Source organism: Rhamphochromis longiceps, linkage group LG14 (genome assembly GCF_057381845.1).
Source record: "Rhamphochromis longiceps isolate RC_006_pf linkage group LG14, R_longiceps_female_GT1.1, whole genome shotgun sequence".
NCBI lineage: Eukaryota > Metazoa > Chordata > Actinopteri > Cichliformes > Cichlidae > Rhamphochromis > Rhamphochromis longiceps.
This window is the reverse complement of record NC_140570.1, coordinates 807,971-827,346: the sequence shown is the minus strand read 5'-3', so window position 1 is coordinate 827,346 and position 19,376 is coordinate 807,971. Positions and strand designations below refer to the sequence as shown.

Sequence of the window (19,376 nt, the reverse complement as noted above, 5' to 3'; positions counted from 1 at the left end):
TCACAGTGACGCTTTATTGATTCTCTTTCGTTTTTAGCTGGAAACTTCCAGCCACATGAACAGGCTTCACTGCAATAATTAAACTCTGTGTTGGTCTCACGCAATTTATCATCCATCCACAACATACATCCACCACAAGTGAGCCCACCCATGTGAAAGGAAACACACATGCATACAGACACACACACACCACCCACTCGCAGCGAGCCTCATTCAACTGAGCCGTCCTGTTACTGTGGGAAATCCCATGGCTCTGTGTCCTCTGGCTGCATGCATCCTCACACTTCCTGTTTACAAATCTGACAATACACACATTTTCAGAGACCCACATGCAAGCGACCACACACAATTACTGCAGATGCATGACCGTGGCAGCGAGGGGTACATACACATGAGGGGAAACAGATACACGAGGCCGGTCGCCGCAGTGACCGCAAAGGTAAAACCACACGGCCTTTTGACCTTAAAGCTTGCAGCTGCAGCGGTAAGCACTTTGATCTGTCAGATTAAAGCCCCCAGCTCGAGGACCATTTATGTGGCCCTACACTAAACTGATACTAGCATCTTTGAATTTCACCTTAAAGGGTGAAGGATTTAAAGCACCACCTTTGAATAAGGCACAGTTTTACAGGGTGGAGGTTTCAGTCATTAAAACGGTAAGCAGACCGTGTCCAGGGTCTCTCACCCAGAGCCCCCTCCTCCCCACGCTGAGGCTAAGACCTTGTCTTTGGCCTCACCGTACACTGGAAGGATTCATGCTTATTAATTCACATAATCTCCAGCAGTCCTGGGCTGCAGATATTGCTTTGGCCGTTCTTCTCCTCCAGCTTGGTGCGATTAGCGCTTTACATTCGTGAGCTCATTGGTAGCAGCCTTTTCAGTAACATCAGACGAATGGCCCTATCGAAAGCTGATTTTATAATCTGACGAAACAACACATTTTATAGTTTGGTTTGTTTCGTAGAACTAGTGCTGCGCGTCAACATGCAGTTGTAACATGTTCCAGGTGACCTGTGTGCAGCTGTTCATGTCACAAAGCTCTGGTCCTGCTTTTGTTCTACAAACACAAAAAGGCTAAAATGTAAAAGTTGTGAGACTCTCTCCACGACAGCCCGCACCGCGTCCGTCAGCTCGGTTTATGTTGTTTTCTTTCTCCATCTAATGTTTCCCTTCCACATCTCATACAGCTGGAAAAGGTCATTTGAGCATGTTTATATATGTTAACTTTTCACTAAACTGCGTCCCTGCTTCAAAAACCAGCAGAGTGCGTGTTTAGCACGTCTGTGCAGTGGTGACTTGCTGGTTTTTCCAGGGTAGCGCTGAGCTAAGTGTGCGTTTGTTCTCACAGACTGTGTTGCTATAATGAGCCAGCATTGTGCTGCGTGTAGCGGACGGGGATACAAACTTCCGTCCTCACAACAATAGAACTGAGAATTGTTTTTCTGTGTTACTGTACATTGTTCCAGGGAGTCTCCAGCCACACAAAAGCTCACAAAGTGTTTACTCGAGCACAGTGCAAACCATCAGAAACCATGTGCAGCTTTAAATATGTACTTCTTTATTTTTGCCACAGCTCTGTTTGATTGGCAGCTTTACAACTACATGAAAACACACTCGCACACTACAAACAAATCTTTATGAACAAATGAAACTACGAGTGCATTCAGATTCGTCTGTGCAGGACAGAAATGTTTATCACGTTACATGACGAGACACACACAGGCCATCTAAGCCACACAAGAACATGCAGGAAAATTGTTGCACATGCTTGTATCGTAGCTAGCTAACTACAGGGTTAGCCAGCTACGATACACACTAGGGGTGGGGGAAAAATCGATACTGTGTAGTATCGTGATATTTTGTATCGATGCAGGGACAGCAGAAATCGATATTTTGTTACAAAAAAAGGTTTTTGTGCTCTGACTTCAGAGCATGTTGATCCTTTTTCTGAGCAACAATCCTGACACTGTCAAATGTGTTTAACTTGTTTTTGGCAGCAATAAACATGACAGTTTACTTATTTTAATTTAAGACATGTTTTATTTTAATTAAGTTTAAAACTTTTTTATTTAATGTAAAATTATATTTTATTTTAATTTACTTTCAAATTCTTCAGTTGCTGAAGGGGCTGCATAGTTTTCATATTGCATAGTTCAGAATAGCTATAATTGTACCAGATGGTTGCATTCAGTTAAGTTGGACTAGACTGTAATACAAACCGTTCAGTTTGTCAACGATAAAACTGAAATGAGAGAAAGACTGAGTGTGAGACTTTGATATTAGATAAAATGAATATTGATAAAGTTTACCTTTATGTACAGAATCTGAATATCGCAAAATATTTAAAAAATTGCAATAATATCGTATCACACACACACACACACACACACACACACACACACACACACACACACACACACACACACACACACACACACAGACACACACACAGGTTAGGGCTACAGTTTGTAACAGCTAACAGAAGATAAAACAGGATGAAATCATTTCTGGTTTTTGACATCATGATTAATTTGAATAACTACTTTATGTGTTTATCAGTAAAAGTGGAGATATTCTCAACAACAACCCTGTGAGTGAAACTAAACCAGTAGCAGAGGTGGGTAGTAACGAGTTACATTTACTCCGTTACATTTACTTGAGGAAGTTTTTGCAAAAAATGTACTTTTAAAGTACCTTTTTTGCACGATACTCGTTACTTTTACTTGAGTACATCTGTGAAGAAGACACGGTACTTTTACTCCGCTACATTTGCAAAATTCGACTTGTTACTTTAAAAAAGAATAAATTTAACACATTAGATAACATGCCGCCAGTGGAGTTTTCTGTAACGTTTTTACCAATCAGATGTGGCCATGCAGTCACATGACCAGTTTGAAACTGTGGCGGACAGAGCGGTCCAAGCGTTTCAAAGTAGCGACACACGGAAAGAAGAAAACATGGCAGAGCCAGTCGTCTGCGCCACAGCTGAAGAGGATGAACAGCCTTGGCCTCACATACAAAGGATGTTCAGTTTAAACAGTCTGCATTAAGCTGGGCAAACACTGCGATTTCTTTCAGTCACGTTATTCAGCTCCTGCTCAAACTGTACAATTAAATCTCAGGGGTTAGAAGTTCATAGGTCACGATGCAGGTCTCACACTATACGGCCTGATGCTCTGATGCGACCTGAGTGCTCACACTGTGCGTCCATAACATGAAGCTTATCATACAAAATCTGTCCCTCGCTCTCCCTCTCTGTCTTTCACTCACACAGACACACACCGTCAACTTTGCTAAATTACTAATGACAAACATTGACCAGGCAGCTGTGATTGAGCAGCATCCAGCTCTTTTCATGGTTGTTGTAGTCGTGAAAATTTTGTAAATGGTAAATGGACTGATTCTTATACAGCGCTTTTCTACTCTCCCGGAGTACTCAAAGCGCTCTATACAACATGCCTCATTCACCCATTCGCACACACTCATACAAGCACTTCCAAACACAAGTGCAAGCTAAACTACATTCACACACATTCATACTCCGATGAACGCATCAGAGGGCAACTTAGGGTTAGTATCTTGCCCAAGGATATTTGGCATGCAGACTGGGGAAGCCAAGAATCGAACCACCAACCATCCGATCAGTAGCTGATCTGCTCTACCACCTGAGCCGCAGCCACCCCAGGTGGCTTTGTGAGGCCACATTGAAAAGCCTCGGATACGGAAGCATAGAGCTGCTACCGAGGCAAAAGAAAATTAGAGCTATATCACGTTATAACATGAAAAGTATATTATTATAGTATATTATTGTTCTAACAAAAGTTTATTGTTCTAACACTATACCTTTCACATTTGAACAATATAATATCAGGTTATTACAATATACAGAATTATCACGTTCGTACAATATAAATATTATAGAGGCTACATCGCAGCTCCAGTCGTGCTTCCATCACCGTCTTTCGTCTTTTCCCAGAGTAACAGCCAAACAGGAGGATCCATTGGCGAGCACTGCTTAGCCTTGCACGCGTTCTTATTTTAAACTTAATCTGGAATTCATTGCAAACTGTTTGTGCGGGACATGAATGACAGGATTTTGTTTTTCTACAAAAACCATCTCCAGTGTGATTGAATCTTCTTGCCAAACATCTGCAGCTTGGCAGTGTATACAGCACTATAATGACCAGAGCTAATTCTTTTGAAAACCTTACATCTTTCCACAGGTTTCAACTTCATCAGACATCACCTAGACTCAGAGCTGGATGAGGCCAGCACAAACAGCAGCCTAACCGACTAAGATGATGGATCCATGGGGTCAGGAAAGCCAGAAGCAGGGCTGGAGAGGTACCTTTCATGTCCATTCACTGGAGGTGTGGATCTATTGCATGGCGTTCCTCACATCAAGAAGCTGTCGATCAAAGTCAATACAGCTCTTCCTGCATCAGGAGCTTGTGAAGGAATCTTAGTCATGCAGGACTCCTGTTCACTGCTGAACAGTTGAGAGCAAACTGCTGCTGAAGCTGAACCATCACCTCACTGAGTGAAGAAATGGCACATTTTTGCTAAATATGCAGAAACAGATGCACACCCATACAACTTATGGTAAACTGAGCTGCCTTGTATGAACATATGCTGAAGATGCCTCGTTCTGTTTTCTCTGAGGCTGCTGTGCCATTTGGAGCAAAGATGAATATAAAGTTTACAGCATATCTTTTCACTGGAAATAGTTTGCACTGTTTATATGTTTATATTATTTACTGCAGGTGTTGGTGAAAAAAGCTTTATGTTGTGAAAAACTGAAATCTGGAAATTAGAATTGCTGTGCCTCATTTTGTAGTAATTGTGCACTCTTGTGTCGCTGTATGGCCTACAGGTGTTGGAACTATATTCAGAGAGGCTGAGCGTCGGCTCTGCTCTACGGTGATGCGAGCTGTGCTGTCTGCAGAGCCAACACCGCTTCCCCCCGCAGTGATAAGGGAGACTCGGCCTGCGTGTTATTAACGGTGAAAACGAACTCTGGGGAAAACGATGAGCATCTTTCTCCAAGAACTTGTTTTCTGTGCTGTTTGTCATCCACACTCATTAATCCTAAGCGGCCCGTGCTGGAGAGAGACAGAGCTGTTGGAGCCGCCCAGAGCGCTTGTTCACTCATTGATTTGACTCCAAATATGCACCCATTCATACACTGATAAATGAGTTCACACACAGATGCTAACGGAAAGAAAAATCGGACTCATATTTCACTGTTCAAAGCCGGGCATTGAGCTAACAGGAAGTCACGTTACGGGTCGTAATCACAGGCTCACTTTGACCTTCTGTGAGCGTATTTACGACACAACAGGATCGCAATGAAAACAAACTCAATTTATGCTCATTCTCAAAGCTTTGATTAAACTTTTCTTGTCCAGTTCGGGGCAGAAGAACAGCCCACCTTTTACTTCTTTTATGTTTAGTCGTATTTAGAGTCGTGTGTAGTTCACGTGCACACCTAAGGAGGGACAAGCACATTTCAAATGGTGCATTAAAACAACACTGTTTACATGTGACAAATAAATAAGAGAAGAACCCAAAAACTGAACTACACCCAGAAGATGAGATATGACCTAACATTAGACCTGCAGCAGCGTGGGGCTGTGCCGCTTCTCTGCACGAGTTAGTTGCGAGGCTGCGGCGTGCTCTCCTCAGCGGCTTCGTCTCCTCAGCGGCTCCGTCTCCTCAGCTCTTTGCTCGGGTGCATTTGGCTGCGTTGTGCCGACAAAGCTAAGTGCTGGTAAAAACTAATGACGATTTTCAAAATGAAGACGAGACCCTGCTTTGGTCTGAAATTATCACAAGTACAATTGACGTTTACTGCGCGTAACACCAAAAACTTATTACATCCAGGCCTGTGATTAAATGTCTCATCAAATCTATTTTCTTCTCCAGTCATTTCAATCCAGTCGTCCAGGAGGATTAGTGGAGCTCAGCAGGGGGAGAACAGAGCAGGAAGCTGCTCCAACACTGGCAGCTTCCTGCCGGTTCTCAGCGCCGAGAACGCGCCGGGCAGACGGCAGGCACTGGAGGACGCAGGCTGCTGGAGCCTCTCCAGACGCTGCTTGGCAAAGCTACTGCGGGCGCAGATGGCTCGGTCGTCAGCGAGCACACAACAACACAAACATGTAAAAGCCGCTGACAGCAGATGACACACGAGCGCACGCACGCAGCAGCGCACGGGCCCCGCAGACTGAAATGTGTGCACGAACACTCGCGCGCACACAGCGTCCACATCAAATTGGGCATGAGATTAAATGCTACATCAAATCTACTTTAATTCCTGATCCCTTCAACCCTGTAGTGGCCCGCTTTACGGGACCAAAATAAAAACAGCAACTGTGTTCACAGATCAGTTTTGCGTGCTTGTGTTTGTGCGTGGCGGTCACGAGAGAGGCTCTCTGGCCGAGGCAGAAGCACCACGGCCGACAGCGCTTCCGCCGTACCCTCCCTACCTGCGCTGCAAATGAAAGCACAAAGTAGCAAAAGCACACTCTGGCGTGGGTTATGGATTTTGAGCATACAGTCCAAAGCTGAGAAAGAGATGCGCTGCAGAGCGTGGAGGGGAGGCTCGTGAGCAACGAGGCCAGATACAGCTCCTGAAAGATGCTGCTGTCAGCTATCAAAGCTGTGAAAGAGGTCGCTTATCCTCCCCAAGAAACACAAGTATTTTTTAAAATGCATCACAGGTCAGAACTGAGAGAGAAATAGCACGTCAAACCAGCCAACAAAAGTCCGACTCAGCCTGGATGCTGTGAAGATTTTCTGTGCCTGCCTGAAGGCCCAAACCTCTGCATGCAACAGCTCAGGTTGATCCTTTGGTTGCCATCTAGAGGAAGTACAAAGTTCACCACTGCTGACTGTGCAAACACATGATTATTGGTTGCCTCCAATGGTTTTTCATCCGCTCTCAGTGGTGTGCGACAGAGACGAGTCTGTTATGGGCTTATCCGTGCAGGTCCTGAGCCACGAGAGTCCACTGCCACCTGGCCTCTCGTTCACCCTGACAACACTCATGTGGTCTGCAGGAACAGAGAGCTGTCCTGGGTGACACGCCTCACAGTCAAATAACAAGAACCTCCGGTTTGGTCCCTGACCCCAGCCTAGTGTCTTTTGCCCACTCGTTTGGTTCCCACTCTTATACTCATGGTTCACAGAAAACCCACTGCTTGTTCTTTTTAGTCCAATAAATGTCACCGATTATTGTGACTGATACCTGAGAAGGACGACCACAAGACAGATTTCTGAAATTTATGAAAATGTAAAGTAGTGCATCGCCCATCCTACCACACATCACTGCGGCTCGCAGTGCTGGAGTTTATTTCACTGCTGTTTGTTTTTACGGCTGCACAATGTGCAGGAAATATTGTTTTATAGAACAACTCCTTTTCTTAAATGAAACGAAAATAACGAGCTTCTTGAAGTTAAAACAGCTCGACAGAAGTCGTCCTGCAGCTCTCCGTCTGCTGCAGGTTCTGGTTTAAAACTGACCTCAGCACAGCTGAATGAGCTGGTCAGCAAGAAAAAACACCAGCGTCTCACTTCTTCTTTCAAAGTAAGAGCAAATGGATTATTTAGAAGAAAGCTGATCATGGATATCCTTATTATTTAAAGAGAGAAAGGCACGTATAGTTGTGTGGCCTCTAACATGTTTGGGTAACTCGACATGTGGGAATCACTGCTCTGCCTTATTTAACTGTAAAAGAATAAATGTTGAATGAGTCAAACAGGCAATGAGTCATTGATCCATCTGAGGTTCACACTTGGTTTGGAACATAGTGAGATTCTGCTATTACTAAGCACACCAGAGTATTGCCTTCAGAGGTGTGAAACTAGCACACAGGAGAAAACCTTAGCAGTATTGTTTTTGGTCATCAGTCAGCTGGAGGGAAACCCGAGCTGCATGTACACAAACCCACACTGTAGAGCTCTTTCAGATCATCAGACGGTGCGTTTTCAATTTGGGGTAATCCCACCAGTTTTAGCTCGGCACTGAAAATCTAAAGTGAAGGTCACGGCAGCACTGAAATATGAGATCATCCACGTAGACGGTCATTTGGTTCAACAAGCTCAACAATCATTCTGCTAGCAACTCATTATGTCTCTGTGCTAATGAACACCACAGCTATAATACTGACATGCTTCAGCATGCCGTAAAAACAGTGTGAAGCTGCAGTTGCATCATGAACGTATTCTAACAACATTGAGCTGCGAATACCAGCCGCCGGACCCAGTTTGAATATTGACAAGATAAGTGTTAAAGCCACAGGTTACCAGATACAATCATGAACGCAGAAGAAATGCAGATTGCAGCGTCACAAAGACACCACAGTCATATTTACACCTCATGGTTTAAAATCAAACTGAACTGTTATCCGCCTGCTCTGATGGACGGGCTTGTTTTACCAGTGCACACAAAGCACGTGTCAGAGCGGCCTCGCTGTTCGTCTGACTGCAAACGTGTGCACGTACATAATAACACCACATACATTATTTGGTCCGATTCTTTTCTTTGTTTTCCATAAAACAGACAGCCCATCCATCTGCAGTTCATTTTCTGCCCTTACAGCCAAGACGGCGGCCACTGTCTCGATCACGGAGCTCAGCAGGATAAGAAACAAACTCCAGAGTGAGACCACGTGAGTGTGTTGCACAACTTTCTTGCGTACACTTGTTTTCACAAACTTCCTCTTGCTAAAAAGTCTAATGATGAGGAGGGAATAATCAGCTCTGAGCTAACATTTGTGACTCCTTGTGTCCTTTTGCCTGTTTCAAAACCTTTGACCCGATCCACCCAAGAAGTCTGAAGGAGACTGAATCAGTGGGCGGAGCTTGTCACCACTACGGACCATCGTGAAAAGCATCATTGTCAGAGGCTCTTATGCTATGCTGTCATCAGTGATGACCCCGAGAATTTCATTTTGGGACGGACAGAACTGGGACAGAACTGGGACAGGGTTAGGGCATTAACCAATGTCAGAGCAAGCACACTGAACAGCAGCACTGCGGTAATGATACCGTTGCATGTAGTCACTCTTCACATGTTTGTGAAAACATTGATGTGACAGTGGCTGAGGACAGCAAACATTCTTGTTCTGATGAAGCCAAACTTTATTTTATGTTTGCACGATTGATTTATTATTGATTGATAGGATTTATTTCAGTTCTCAGTTTGTCCAGTTTACTTGGTTTGAACTCACTTTACTTACCTGTGTTCCAGGAACCAAGTGCTGCCTCACTTCCTGTCTTTATAGCTTCCTGTTTAGTGCTGATATCACAGGAAGGGAGCAGGTAAAGTGGGGGGCGGGGATAATTTAATAAAGTCAGTTTTATTGGGAGTTATATGTTATATTGTTGCAAACTGTAATGGCTACACCATAGACGTGTGTGTTCACTGCTGGTACAAAGTCACATCATAAGTGTATGATCACGACTGTGTGTTTAGTCTTGCCTGTTGAATAGTCCACAGGAGAACATGGTGCTCGGAGATGCTGGAGGACCAGTTCAGCGCAGCCGAGTGCACGTGACATGCACTTTGGTTTAAGTTCAGTTTATTTGCACCAAGTTAACTTTTTGTCAGTATTTTGGGTCTCCTGATGTTCTTCAGCCACTTTCATTTTGGGTGTTTCAGGAAATGACATTGCGAGCCAGGACACATGCAGGAAACCTGCGGCGCTCCTAGCGCCAGCCCTCAGCAGTGCTAACTGTTACACTGCTGTAGGGTCTCGCCTGTGTCCGAGGCCACATTAACACAGAGCTTCTGCTTTTACCGCTCGAAGCAGTGCATTCTTACTGTGGAGCTGGCCATTTGTTTGGAGCTCATTTGAAATGCAAAGCACCCCCCTCCCTTCCTCCCTTCCTCCCCCCGGCAGCTGCACTACCTCGAATTTCATAAATCCACAGTGAGATATCCGAGCGGAGACAATGGCCCCATAATCTGATAGTGCTGTCTGCTTCCCTGCTTCCGGACAGAGCTTCAAATGAAGCTTGATATGATGACTGAGCAGGAGTGCTACTTGTGCACAGTGATGCACCTCTCCTATTTCAGGAAGGAGGCTAATGTCATTTATGTGACCTTGTTAGACGCTCCTCCGCGTAATGATGACATGTCAGGTAGATATCTTTTGGATTTTGTGTTTTTATCTTTAAGTACTCCAGAAAAGATGGAGACAAAGGGAACCTTCATATTCATGTGCACTTCAAAGAGAATGACTCAATAATTCATGAGCGTTACCGACTTCACAGCACTTTGTGGTTCTCTGCAGCGGCTGTGTGCAGCGGGCTAGGACTGGACAATGTGCAGGCGTTTTTTCTTTCCTTCTTTTAAAAGAGCAAATGTGCGACGCTTGAACTGAGATACACAGAAAACACATTTCCTCTGCTGACAGCTGGTGTGAAGCAACAGAAACACATCAGCAGCATCGAGCAAAGACACGGGTTTGGAGCCTAGGACGCACACATTTGTGCACTGCAGTCCTCAGAAAGACAACGCAATTTTATGACCAGTAGAGCAAATGTAAAAAACCACATTATCTTCACAGGAAGTGAGTAGGCGTCCATCTGACAGAACATAAGAACTCAAGTTCTTCTTTGTAGGCTGATGGCAGATGCACGCCAAGCCACAGTTATATAGGTTACATCCCCTACGTGCACGAGAAAAACCAGAGTCAGTCTTAATGTACTACACAAAAACCTGACACACGTGTCCACTGTCTTATTCTTCTCCAACAAAACATGTTAATTCCTATGAGGAAAAATGCTAAAGAGTAAGTCACAGTGTGTGGGTTAAATATTATGGACATGTCAGTGCAGCTTTAAAAGCCTCACGTTCTCTCACCTCTTATCAAACATCTTTCATTAATTAATTAATGATTTCACTATGCTGATTCCATCATCTTAATAACAGAGCACAGAAATTTCCACTACTAAAGTTCTCTGCTGTTCATGTTATTGGACCTAGGGTTCATAAAAAATACATTTTTACATTCATTTTCATCAGCGAACAACAGAGGCATGAATGCAACAAAGACACACACTTACAGCAAAGTCAATCTGAACTACTGATGAACCGAGGGTAAAAAAACGACACGTTAACTTTCAGTCGTCTCAACGAAAAGAAACGTTAGATTCCAGTTTTAGTTACGTGTGAGATTTAATGTCTTACACGACAGCGACACAGGCGAGTGTGTGTGGCTCGCTTAGGTCACAACATGATGACTAAACTCTATTTAGATTTTTTCTATATAAAAAATATATTTTCACTCCCCCGAAGACGTGTTTGCCTCCAAAAAAAGAAAATCACTTATTTACTCAAGGATGAAACGCACAAAGTCTGCACAGACTTTACTTTGTATGAATGCACACTAGCAGAGAGACGACGACGAAGTGTCAGTTGATGCTAATGGCAGGATAGATTTCTTTTTGTTATTATTAGTACAGGGATATGTTTAACATGATGTTATAGGTTATGACGAGTTGTTTTTCTTTACGTTTCTGTCATTTATGATCGATGACAGATTTACATTTACTGTCACAGCCTCCTTAAAATTAGACACAAGCCAGCAGCGAGGGACCTCGCTGACATTAATGATAGTGCTGTGCTTTTAAATATCACGAGAAAGTGAACTAATAAAAAAACAAATGCGATAACTGCATTTTTTAATTTAGCTGGCATGGAAATATCAAAGTACCTTTTGAATGAAGTGATGAAATTATGTTGGAATAATGAGTTGACTGTGTCGGGATATTGTGATTACATTTTATAATAATGACAGACTTATTAAATCAAAAATAACTTCACATTCACACAAAGTAGTCGTGATGACTTTCGTGCTGATTTCTGTCAGCTGCTAAAGCAAATGTTTAGGAGGACACTGAGATCGATGTCCAGTACTACAATACAAACTGTAACCTCCTCTCTACTGCGCAGGAGGGCTGCCACAAACGATTATTTTGATAGTCGACTAATCAGATCCATTGGACGTAAAACGTACAGCTTATTGCACCAGCAGCATCTGCTCTTATATAACTATCATTAGCTTACAGCTTTAAGTGTTTAAGGTCTGTGCTAACTAAAAATAAAGACAAGATGATAGTTTATTACATTTTAATGACATTTGCAGATTGTTTCGGTGAAGTTTAATAAACTCCTTGCTATCTAAAATATAACAGGACACCGGAGTAAATTCTCGAGCATCTCACACTTCTGATAATCAGCTGTCTGCTTGATGTTTATTCAGCTGTGTAAAAACTTTAATCTCAGCCAAACAGATTTACTCAGGAACAAATAAAATACTGAAAAAAGCCAAACAACAACATTTTTAAGTTATCTAAGTGACTCATATATCATGTTTAACCTGAGTAGCGAAAGACGGCGGTGGGTTTGAAAACGATTTGCCGGTGTTGTGCCAAATAGTGATTGGTCGTATTTAAACTGCTATAAATAACTTGTCGGGCTATAATATGTGAAACATATGTCAAATGGATCCTTCATGGATAACATAAAGTCATCTTGGGCCACAAACAACATTTGTGTAACAAGGTAGAAGTCGCAATCAGTTTTTGGCAGTGACTTTTATATTACTTTTATTTATGCAATTCTCATCAACATTAAAAGTCTTTTGTAAGAGTAAGTTGGCCAAAAGAACAGCAGAAATGGCAAACTAATTACAATAGTTCTGTAAACATATTTTAAGTGGGGATAAAGGACCGAATTTGTTATAATGTAAGTACAGTAACACAGAGTTATAAAGATACTTGAAAAACTGATCTTTTAATTCAATTTATAACCCCTTTGTAAACCCTGTTCACCGAAGTCTATTTACCAACACATGTAAAGATTTTACTCATAAAAAATACACAGACACATTGGAAATCACTTTTTGGCACAACACCGGGAGTCCGCTGTTCTCACGGGCTCTAGCTAGCCTCGCCCCCGGCTAGCTATCGAGCTAGTGGGTAACAGACGTCTCCGAAAACGTCGGAGCGCTTTTGAAAATATGCGGTGTCCTGATAAACTGAGCAGATATTTGAGGTTTACACAGCTACATTCTCCCTGAAAATATGTTAAACGTTTATTTTGTGACCCAGAAAGAATAATAAGAGTAATATTAAAACTAACTAGCTGCCGCCATTGTTGGAAACTGCGCTGGGCCGCGCTATGAATTATGGGACGCTATTTCTTCTTCTTCGGGGTTTAATGGCAGCTGGCATCCTTGTACATGCAGTGCTGCCATCTTCTGTTTCAGTCCGTTATTACACTCTTAAATCCTGCTACTCATTCCTGCGTCTTTTGGGATCTTACAAAGCTTCAAACGACACGTCGACTATTAAATCAGTCGTGATGATTTTGATAGTCGACACAATCGTGACTAGTCGACTAATCGTGGCAGCCCTACTGCGCAGCCACAGCAGATGGATTGAATCTCAACAAAACCGAGATGAGGGATCAGCAGGCGACCATATAAAGGCGAAGGAGTCACAGGCTGATATCACTGGGCTGTGATAGTGGGTTCTACACCAGCGCTGGCTTGCCTGCAGGGCCTGTCATTGTTTTCTGTGTCCATTCATCAAACCACAGCACACTTCCTCTGACACACACATGATGTGTGACATGTGCCTGGATGAAACCCTCTCAGAGCTGGAGCACTGTGAGATTTGCTTCGTAATGTAGATTAAGATGATTTCTGCTGTTTGGAGCAGCTCGGCTGTCAGAGGTCACCGTTTGGAAAATCTTAAACAGGAAGTAAGGTGTGTTAATGAAAACACACGGCCATGATTCATGGAGTATTCAAAGTGATGATCATGTGACACGGGAAAGAACCAGTCAGCTGACAGTTACTGCTTCATCGTGTACGTGTAAGTCCTGAAAAAGTACGAGCTACGTTATTTAACTGACAAGGAAACAAACAGGAAAGCAAACATTTGCTGCCTTTGTTGGTTTAAAGTATGAAGATTAATTCAGTTTCAGTCACTGTTACACAGTTTCTGCTTTTCCAGACATCACAAACCTCTAACCTCCCCGACACTAAACTGCAAATGTTTGTAGATGTGGAACGAAACAATGACAAGAAACGTCATGGAGAATATTCTTTCTGTTTTCTAACATTTTAAAAGATAAAACAATGAACAGATTACAATAGAAATCAGTTGCTGCCCTTGATACGGTGTTATATGTAGGCGTACGGTGCTTTTTCAGACCACGGCCCATTCAGCATTCTTTGTTTCCTCAGAGGGAAGTAAGCACTAACAACAACACATCAGATAAACGGTGATGAAACTACTGGCACGCCATTAGCACCGGCGTCTTCTAATATCAGCATCAATATTAACCTAGAATTTGAAAACGAGTGCATCCATAATTGTGTTGTAGTCAGTACAATGCTCCGATGGTCGCCATCGTTTCCTTATGCCCAGACTACAGCACTGGCTCTCCTCTGAGCCCTCCAGCTCAGCTCCAACCACTTTTAGTCTGATTTTGATAACTGTCTTGGTTTTCTGACCACACAATCATTATTTTGGGCTGCATCAGGCAGCTGTTTCTAAAACGTTGTCAGAAACCAGCTGTACAATAACTGCCCAGCTGTAGGACACCCGCCCTGTAAGCCGGCAGACGTACAAATTCACTAGAAATGGAACAAAGCCTGCGAGCGCTACATGCTTCTGTCTCCTCACGTCACAAACCAAACACAGTGCCCTAATGCGGAGGCCTGCGCCCGCGGTGAACTTCCACCTTTTCCTCTGACGTGTCGTTGCCGCTTTTAGGGCAAATGGAAAACATGGACAAGGCTTCCACGTCTGAAGAACGAACCATTAACTACTTAAACCCACATTTTTCCTCAAGGCTGGCAGGGCCGACTCCTCCAGCAGCGTAAAGCTTTGCTTGTACAAACAGCTTGACTAGACTAGTTAGCAGTTTCAAGTTTCATTGATGCATCACGATCTTCACGTAGTTCAAAAGTGTCTGTTAGTGTGAAACGGGATAATAACCTGACAGGCCGCTACAGTATGAGCGTGCAGCGCACTTTGGTTTCACGGGCAGATCCACCTCGCACTCTTCATATCTGGTTTCAAAAAAGCTGAGACGGCGATGGTAAAAACACTCAGATCGATGCTTCAAAACCGGAACGTCACAAATCAAACAGTGACTACATCCACCTTCAGTTTATCAGGCACATCAGAGCTACTGACAGGAGGCATCGTTTAAGCCCAGGTCTGCTGTATGTGTGACATATATACTGACTGTGTGCCCACACCACTGACACAGAGGCTGTTCAGTCAGTAAAGCTTTAGGACCTCACAGTTTGACAAATCACTCGAGTTTCCTGGTCGGTTTATTTAATTCTTATTTATATTCTATCAGCGGAAATCCACTCAAATATTTGTGTGTTTGCTCAGCTCAAACATGTGGTGTCTTATTGTGTTTCCTTTAATCACGATCTGCTTTTTTAGAGCTCTGGAACTAAAACCTGCTGCTTTTATGTTTGTAAATATGTGAGGTGACAGTAAATCCTCGCAGCCTCTCTCAGGGTCTGAGTGCGGAGGGCTGCTTTCGTGGTGGTGATGTACAGCATACAGTAGGGTTGTGTTTACAGTGAGTGCCTGCAGCCGACTGGACAGATGTGAACCCGTCGATCTGGCCAAGTCAAAGACAGTCCCTCCATTCAGTAAAGGCCCAGGACACAGGGTGATCCATGAGACCCCCTCCGCACGCGCTCACACACACACACACACACACACACACACACACACACACACACACACACACACACACACACGACTCCTGACTCCTGACTCCAGTTTTGTGAACAGTTGACATGAAACATGACGTGACCATAGAAAACCTCAGAAATAATTCAACTTCTAATGTCGTCACTTTGTGTCACTACATCCCAGCACAGCTGAGAGCCAAGATTTAAACACCACCCAGTCATCCTTCCTGCTAACCTCTGTTCATTATGATTCACTCACCCACGCTCAGTGGACATTATATTTATGTAAACCCGTCCGTCCGCCCGCTCACCGTCACGGTGCTCACGGCTCTGTGGACCGCCCGCTGTGACTCTCGTGTAATCCTCCAGCGGACACACAAACATGTACCCGCGCGCACGCACATACACGGACTACTTACGCCCTTGGTTTGGGGAAGCCCATGGACAGCAGCACGTCCAGGCTGGAGCTGCATTTCATCGAGCCCGCTCGGTTCTGCCGGAGCCTCCGAGGGAGGATTTTGCTGTAGAGGTCTTCCTTAGCAGCCATGTTCAACCGGCCTCAGCCCACTGCAGTCTGACTCAGTCCAGCACTTCACCTCCGGCTAGTCCACGAGCTTCAGCTGGGTCCGCATGAGTGAAGAGATCACGGCAACTGCACGGCAGAGAGCGCAGCGCTGCGCGGCCAGGCAGAGCCCGCTACTCCGCCCACTGGAGGAAGCAGCACAGCGCAGCTCACGCACCGACACCGGCGGCTTTACTATAGCGTGAAACAGACACGAGCCGCTGTGAAAGCTGCCTTTATTGTGTGTAAAAATACACTTGGATTATACACAATTACGTGATCGTATGTAGGACAGCAGTGCGTCATGTGTCCACTGCTGCCCATTAAAGCAGAACAGCAGCGGGGCCGTCTGTGCTGGGCGGCACCGACAGGCTCCAGACACCGTTTCCTATAAAATGATTGTTTTGCACTGAAAACAACTCGGACACATTTTAATACCAGACACTAACTGTTGGTTCTTTCATCAGTATCACTTTATTTCCCCTCATTATCATGAACACTTGGCGGTATTACAGTCGGACCTGCTGGAGCTCTGGTCACAGACTGTGAGGAACAAACATGGATATGTTAGGGCTTTGGAAATTATTTTTATTGCACTTCTGGCACATTTTGAATTCTATGAAACACAAAATTATTAAAATGCATAAATGCCATCTAAGCTTTGTTCTCCACTGTAGTGATTTTAGTCTTTGAAACGACACCGGAGCTCTTTCAGACACGTGCACTGTGCCACGGCCGTGAATTGGCCCCAACTGAGCCGACGTGTGGAGACGTGTGAGGTTAGTGTTGGCCACCGACAGCGCTGGCAGATGGGTTATATGGTGAGATGACACAGAACACACAGCCTGCCTCCTGGAAAGCTCGCCTCATCTCCACCTAGCGGGCCAAACACAGACTGCATCAGAGGGAGAGAGAGGGCTCCACATACACAACTTCAACAGGCCCCAGCGACACGAGTGACCTAAGATGCTCCTCAGTAGGGATGGGTATTGATAAGATTTTCACGATTCCGATTCCATTTTCGATTCTGTTTAACGATTCGATTCTCTTATTGATTCTTTTAAAAAAAAAGGAGAACACTGAGGTCGATTAGCTTAGAACTTTGTTTTATATCTTCTCTTTGAACAAGATAGAAATTTAGTAACATGGCCTTACAAACCCAACAGTGAGATCTTAAGAGATCCAGCCTACGGCTCTTCAATGGGGTGTCACAGGGTCCCCAGGAAAAAAAATTGTAAATGTAAAATAATAAAATAAATATTCTTCTGTAGCAATAACAAAGTATAACATAAATTATTCTGTAGCAATTACACAAGAATATCCAGTAATGTCCCTGCCTACAATTAAACACATTCACTTACTGAAAATCATCTGCTGTGGCAAATGGGTGCAAGCCTTTGACCACAAACTGAGTCACTGCTCGGTGACGTTCGTCTATCCTGGCCTGAAAGGAGACGCTACCGGCAGACTGCAGCGAGAGCTGCCAGCATCTGAGCCAGACTCTGTCTCATCATGGTCACTAAATGCACAGTAATGGCAGGTTTTGTAATAAGGCAGATCGCGCTAACATAATATGCACTGTTAGTTGATTGTTTACCTGCCGCATTAACGGGAGAGGACATGCAAACGTTACCGCTGCTGCTGGTTGAGATTCACGAGTCCGGAGCGAATTAAAAACACGACATTCATTTAAGGTCATCGCGTGTTTTGTGAGCAAATGCTTTTGCATATTCGTAGTGTTTCCTCCCTTAAACATCTACTTTGCAAGTATTGCAAGTTGCCCTGTCGTCATCCGTTCTCGTAAAGTGTAACCAAGCTTTTGAGCGTTTGAGCCGCGTACGCGCCGTGTTTCCTGCCAGGTAAATGACGCTCCGCAACGTGATGACGTCATTCGGGGCGACTGGAATCGATAAGGGAATCGTTTGCAAAAATGGCAAACGATTCCAAGGAACTGAAACAGTGGGAACCGGTTCTCAACAAGAACGGGTTTTCGATACCCATCCCTACTCCTCAGTCTCCCACCAGAGGAGGAGGCTGGGGGCCGGGCGAGAAACATACAGTCACTGTACAAATGACGTGTTACATTTGGGATTTTCCAAAAACCCATAACTAGTTGGGTGTACACACACTGCCATGCAGGGTAACAATCCCCCCAAACCCTGCTGTTCATTAACAACTGATCGAATAAGCTATCACAGAAACCAGACAGTATAATTTGTTGTCATTTTATAATTAGTCCTGTTGCTGTCTGTTTGTATAGGTCTTTCTTGCTGCTGTTACGTCCAAATTTCCCCTTGTGGGACACTTAAAGGATTATTTTATTGTATTCTAGACTGGTCACTGGTCACCATGTGGAATGAAAGGATGGAAATGAAAATCACCCGTCTGCAGACTGAATAAAGAAACTCTGAAAATCACAGTGAAAAAACGATGCTGAGACCAGTTTGTTTTACTGAAATGCAGCAACTCCGAATGACGCGCAGCAGTTTGTGTGACCTCCGTGTGCTTGTCTGCACGCTTGACCCTGGAGGAGCTCCTCCCACATCTGGGATCTCTGGGTTGTCGTCTTAGGGAAAATACTGGTTTGCTGCCAGTGTCTCAGCCTTCCAGTAGATGCACTGATAAATCTTATGGTGTTTTTCAGAAACACTGACTTCCGACCTTGAGGTCAAGGTCACTGGCAGAAGCCGATATGATCAGAGAGCACAAACATGCTGCGGCTGTGTTACTCAGTGACAGACTCACACTCATGTCTGCAGTTTATTTTGTTAAACACAACGACAGCAGCACTGCTGCCACGTGTGCACAGAGAGCACCAGTGCGTGTGTTTGTTCAATGAAAGGCTTCAGTTACAGTGCAATACAATATTTGAAATGTAAACAAACTAACAGTACAGAAATCTGTGTTTGTTTTCTTGTTTGTTTGTTTTGAGCTCAGCTCATTTAGTGTGAGAGCCCTGCTGTAGATGGATAGTTTCTAAATATTTGGAAAAATCCCTCCATAGTTTTGGTGGAGTCGCCTCAGCAGTCACAGAGCTCCACATGTGCAACAAGAACGACATGTAGCTCTGGATT

The 19,376-nt window shown here is 44.0% G+C and overlaps 2 protein-coding genes across 6 annotated transcripts in view; both read right to left on the bottom strand.

The window, feature by feature from the left end:
- ubash3bb (ubiquitin associated and SH3 domain containing Bb) overlaps positions 1–16,451 on the bottom strand; it is a 44,094-nt gene extending 27,643 nt beyond the window's left edge. The window contains exon 1 of one of the 2 annotated variants that reach the window (XM_085429148.1): positions 16,160–16,451. In XM_085429148.1, the coding sequence (XP_085285274.1) occupies positions 16,160–16,287 (128 nt within the window). In that variant the 5' untranslated portion in view covers positions 16,288–16,451. The remainder of the gene's footprint in view (positions 1–16,159) is intronic. The other variant, XM_085429147.1, reaches the window with a different exon arrangement.
- An 87-nt stretch (positions 16,452–16,538) lies between these two features.
- gkup (glucuronokinase with putative uridyl pyrophosphorylase) overlaps positions 16,539–19,376 on the bottom strand; it is a 20,768-nt gene continuing 17,930 nt past the window's right edge. For 2 of the 4 annotated variants that reach the window (XM_085429152.1, XM_085429151.1), the window contains one exon: positions 16,539–17,178. In XM_085429152.1, coding sequence (XP_085285278.1) covers positions 17,083–17,178 — 96 coding nt within the window. In that variant the 3' untranslated portion in view covers positions 16,539–17,082. The remainder of the gene's footprint in view (positions 17,179–19,376) is intronic. The other 2 variants (XM_085429153.1, XM_085429150.1) reach the window with 2 other exon arrangements.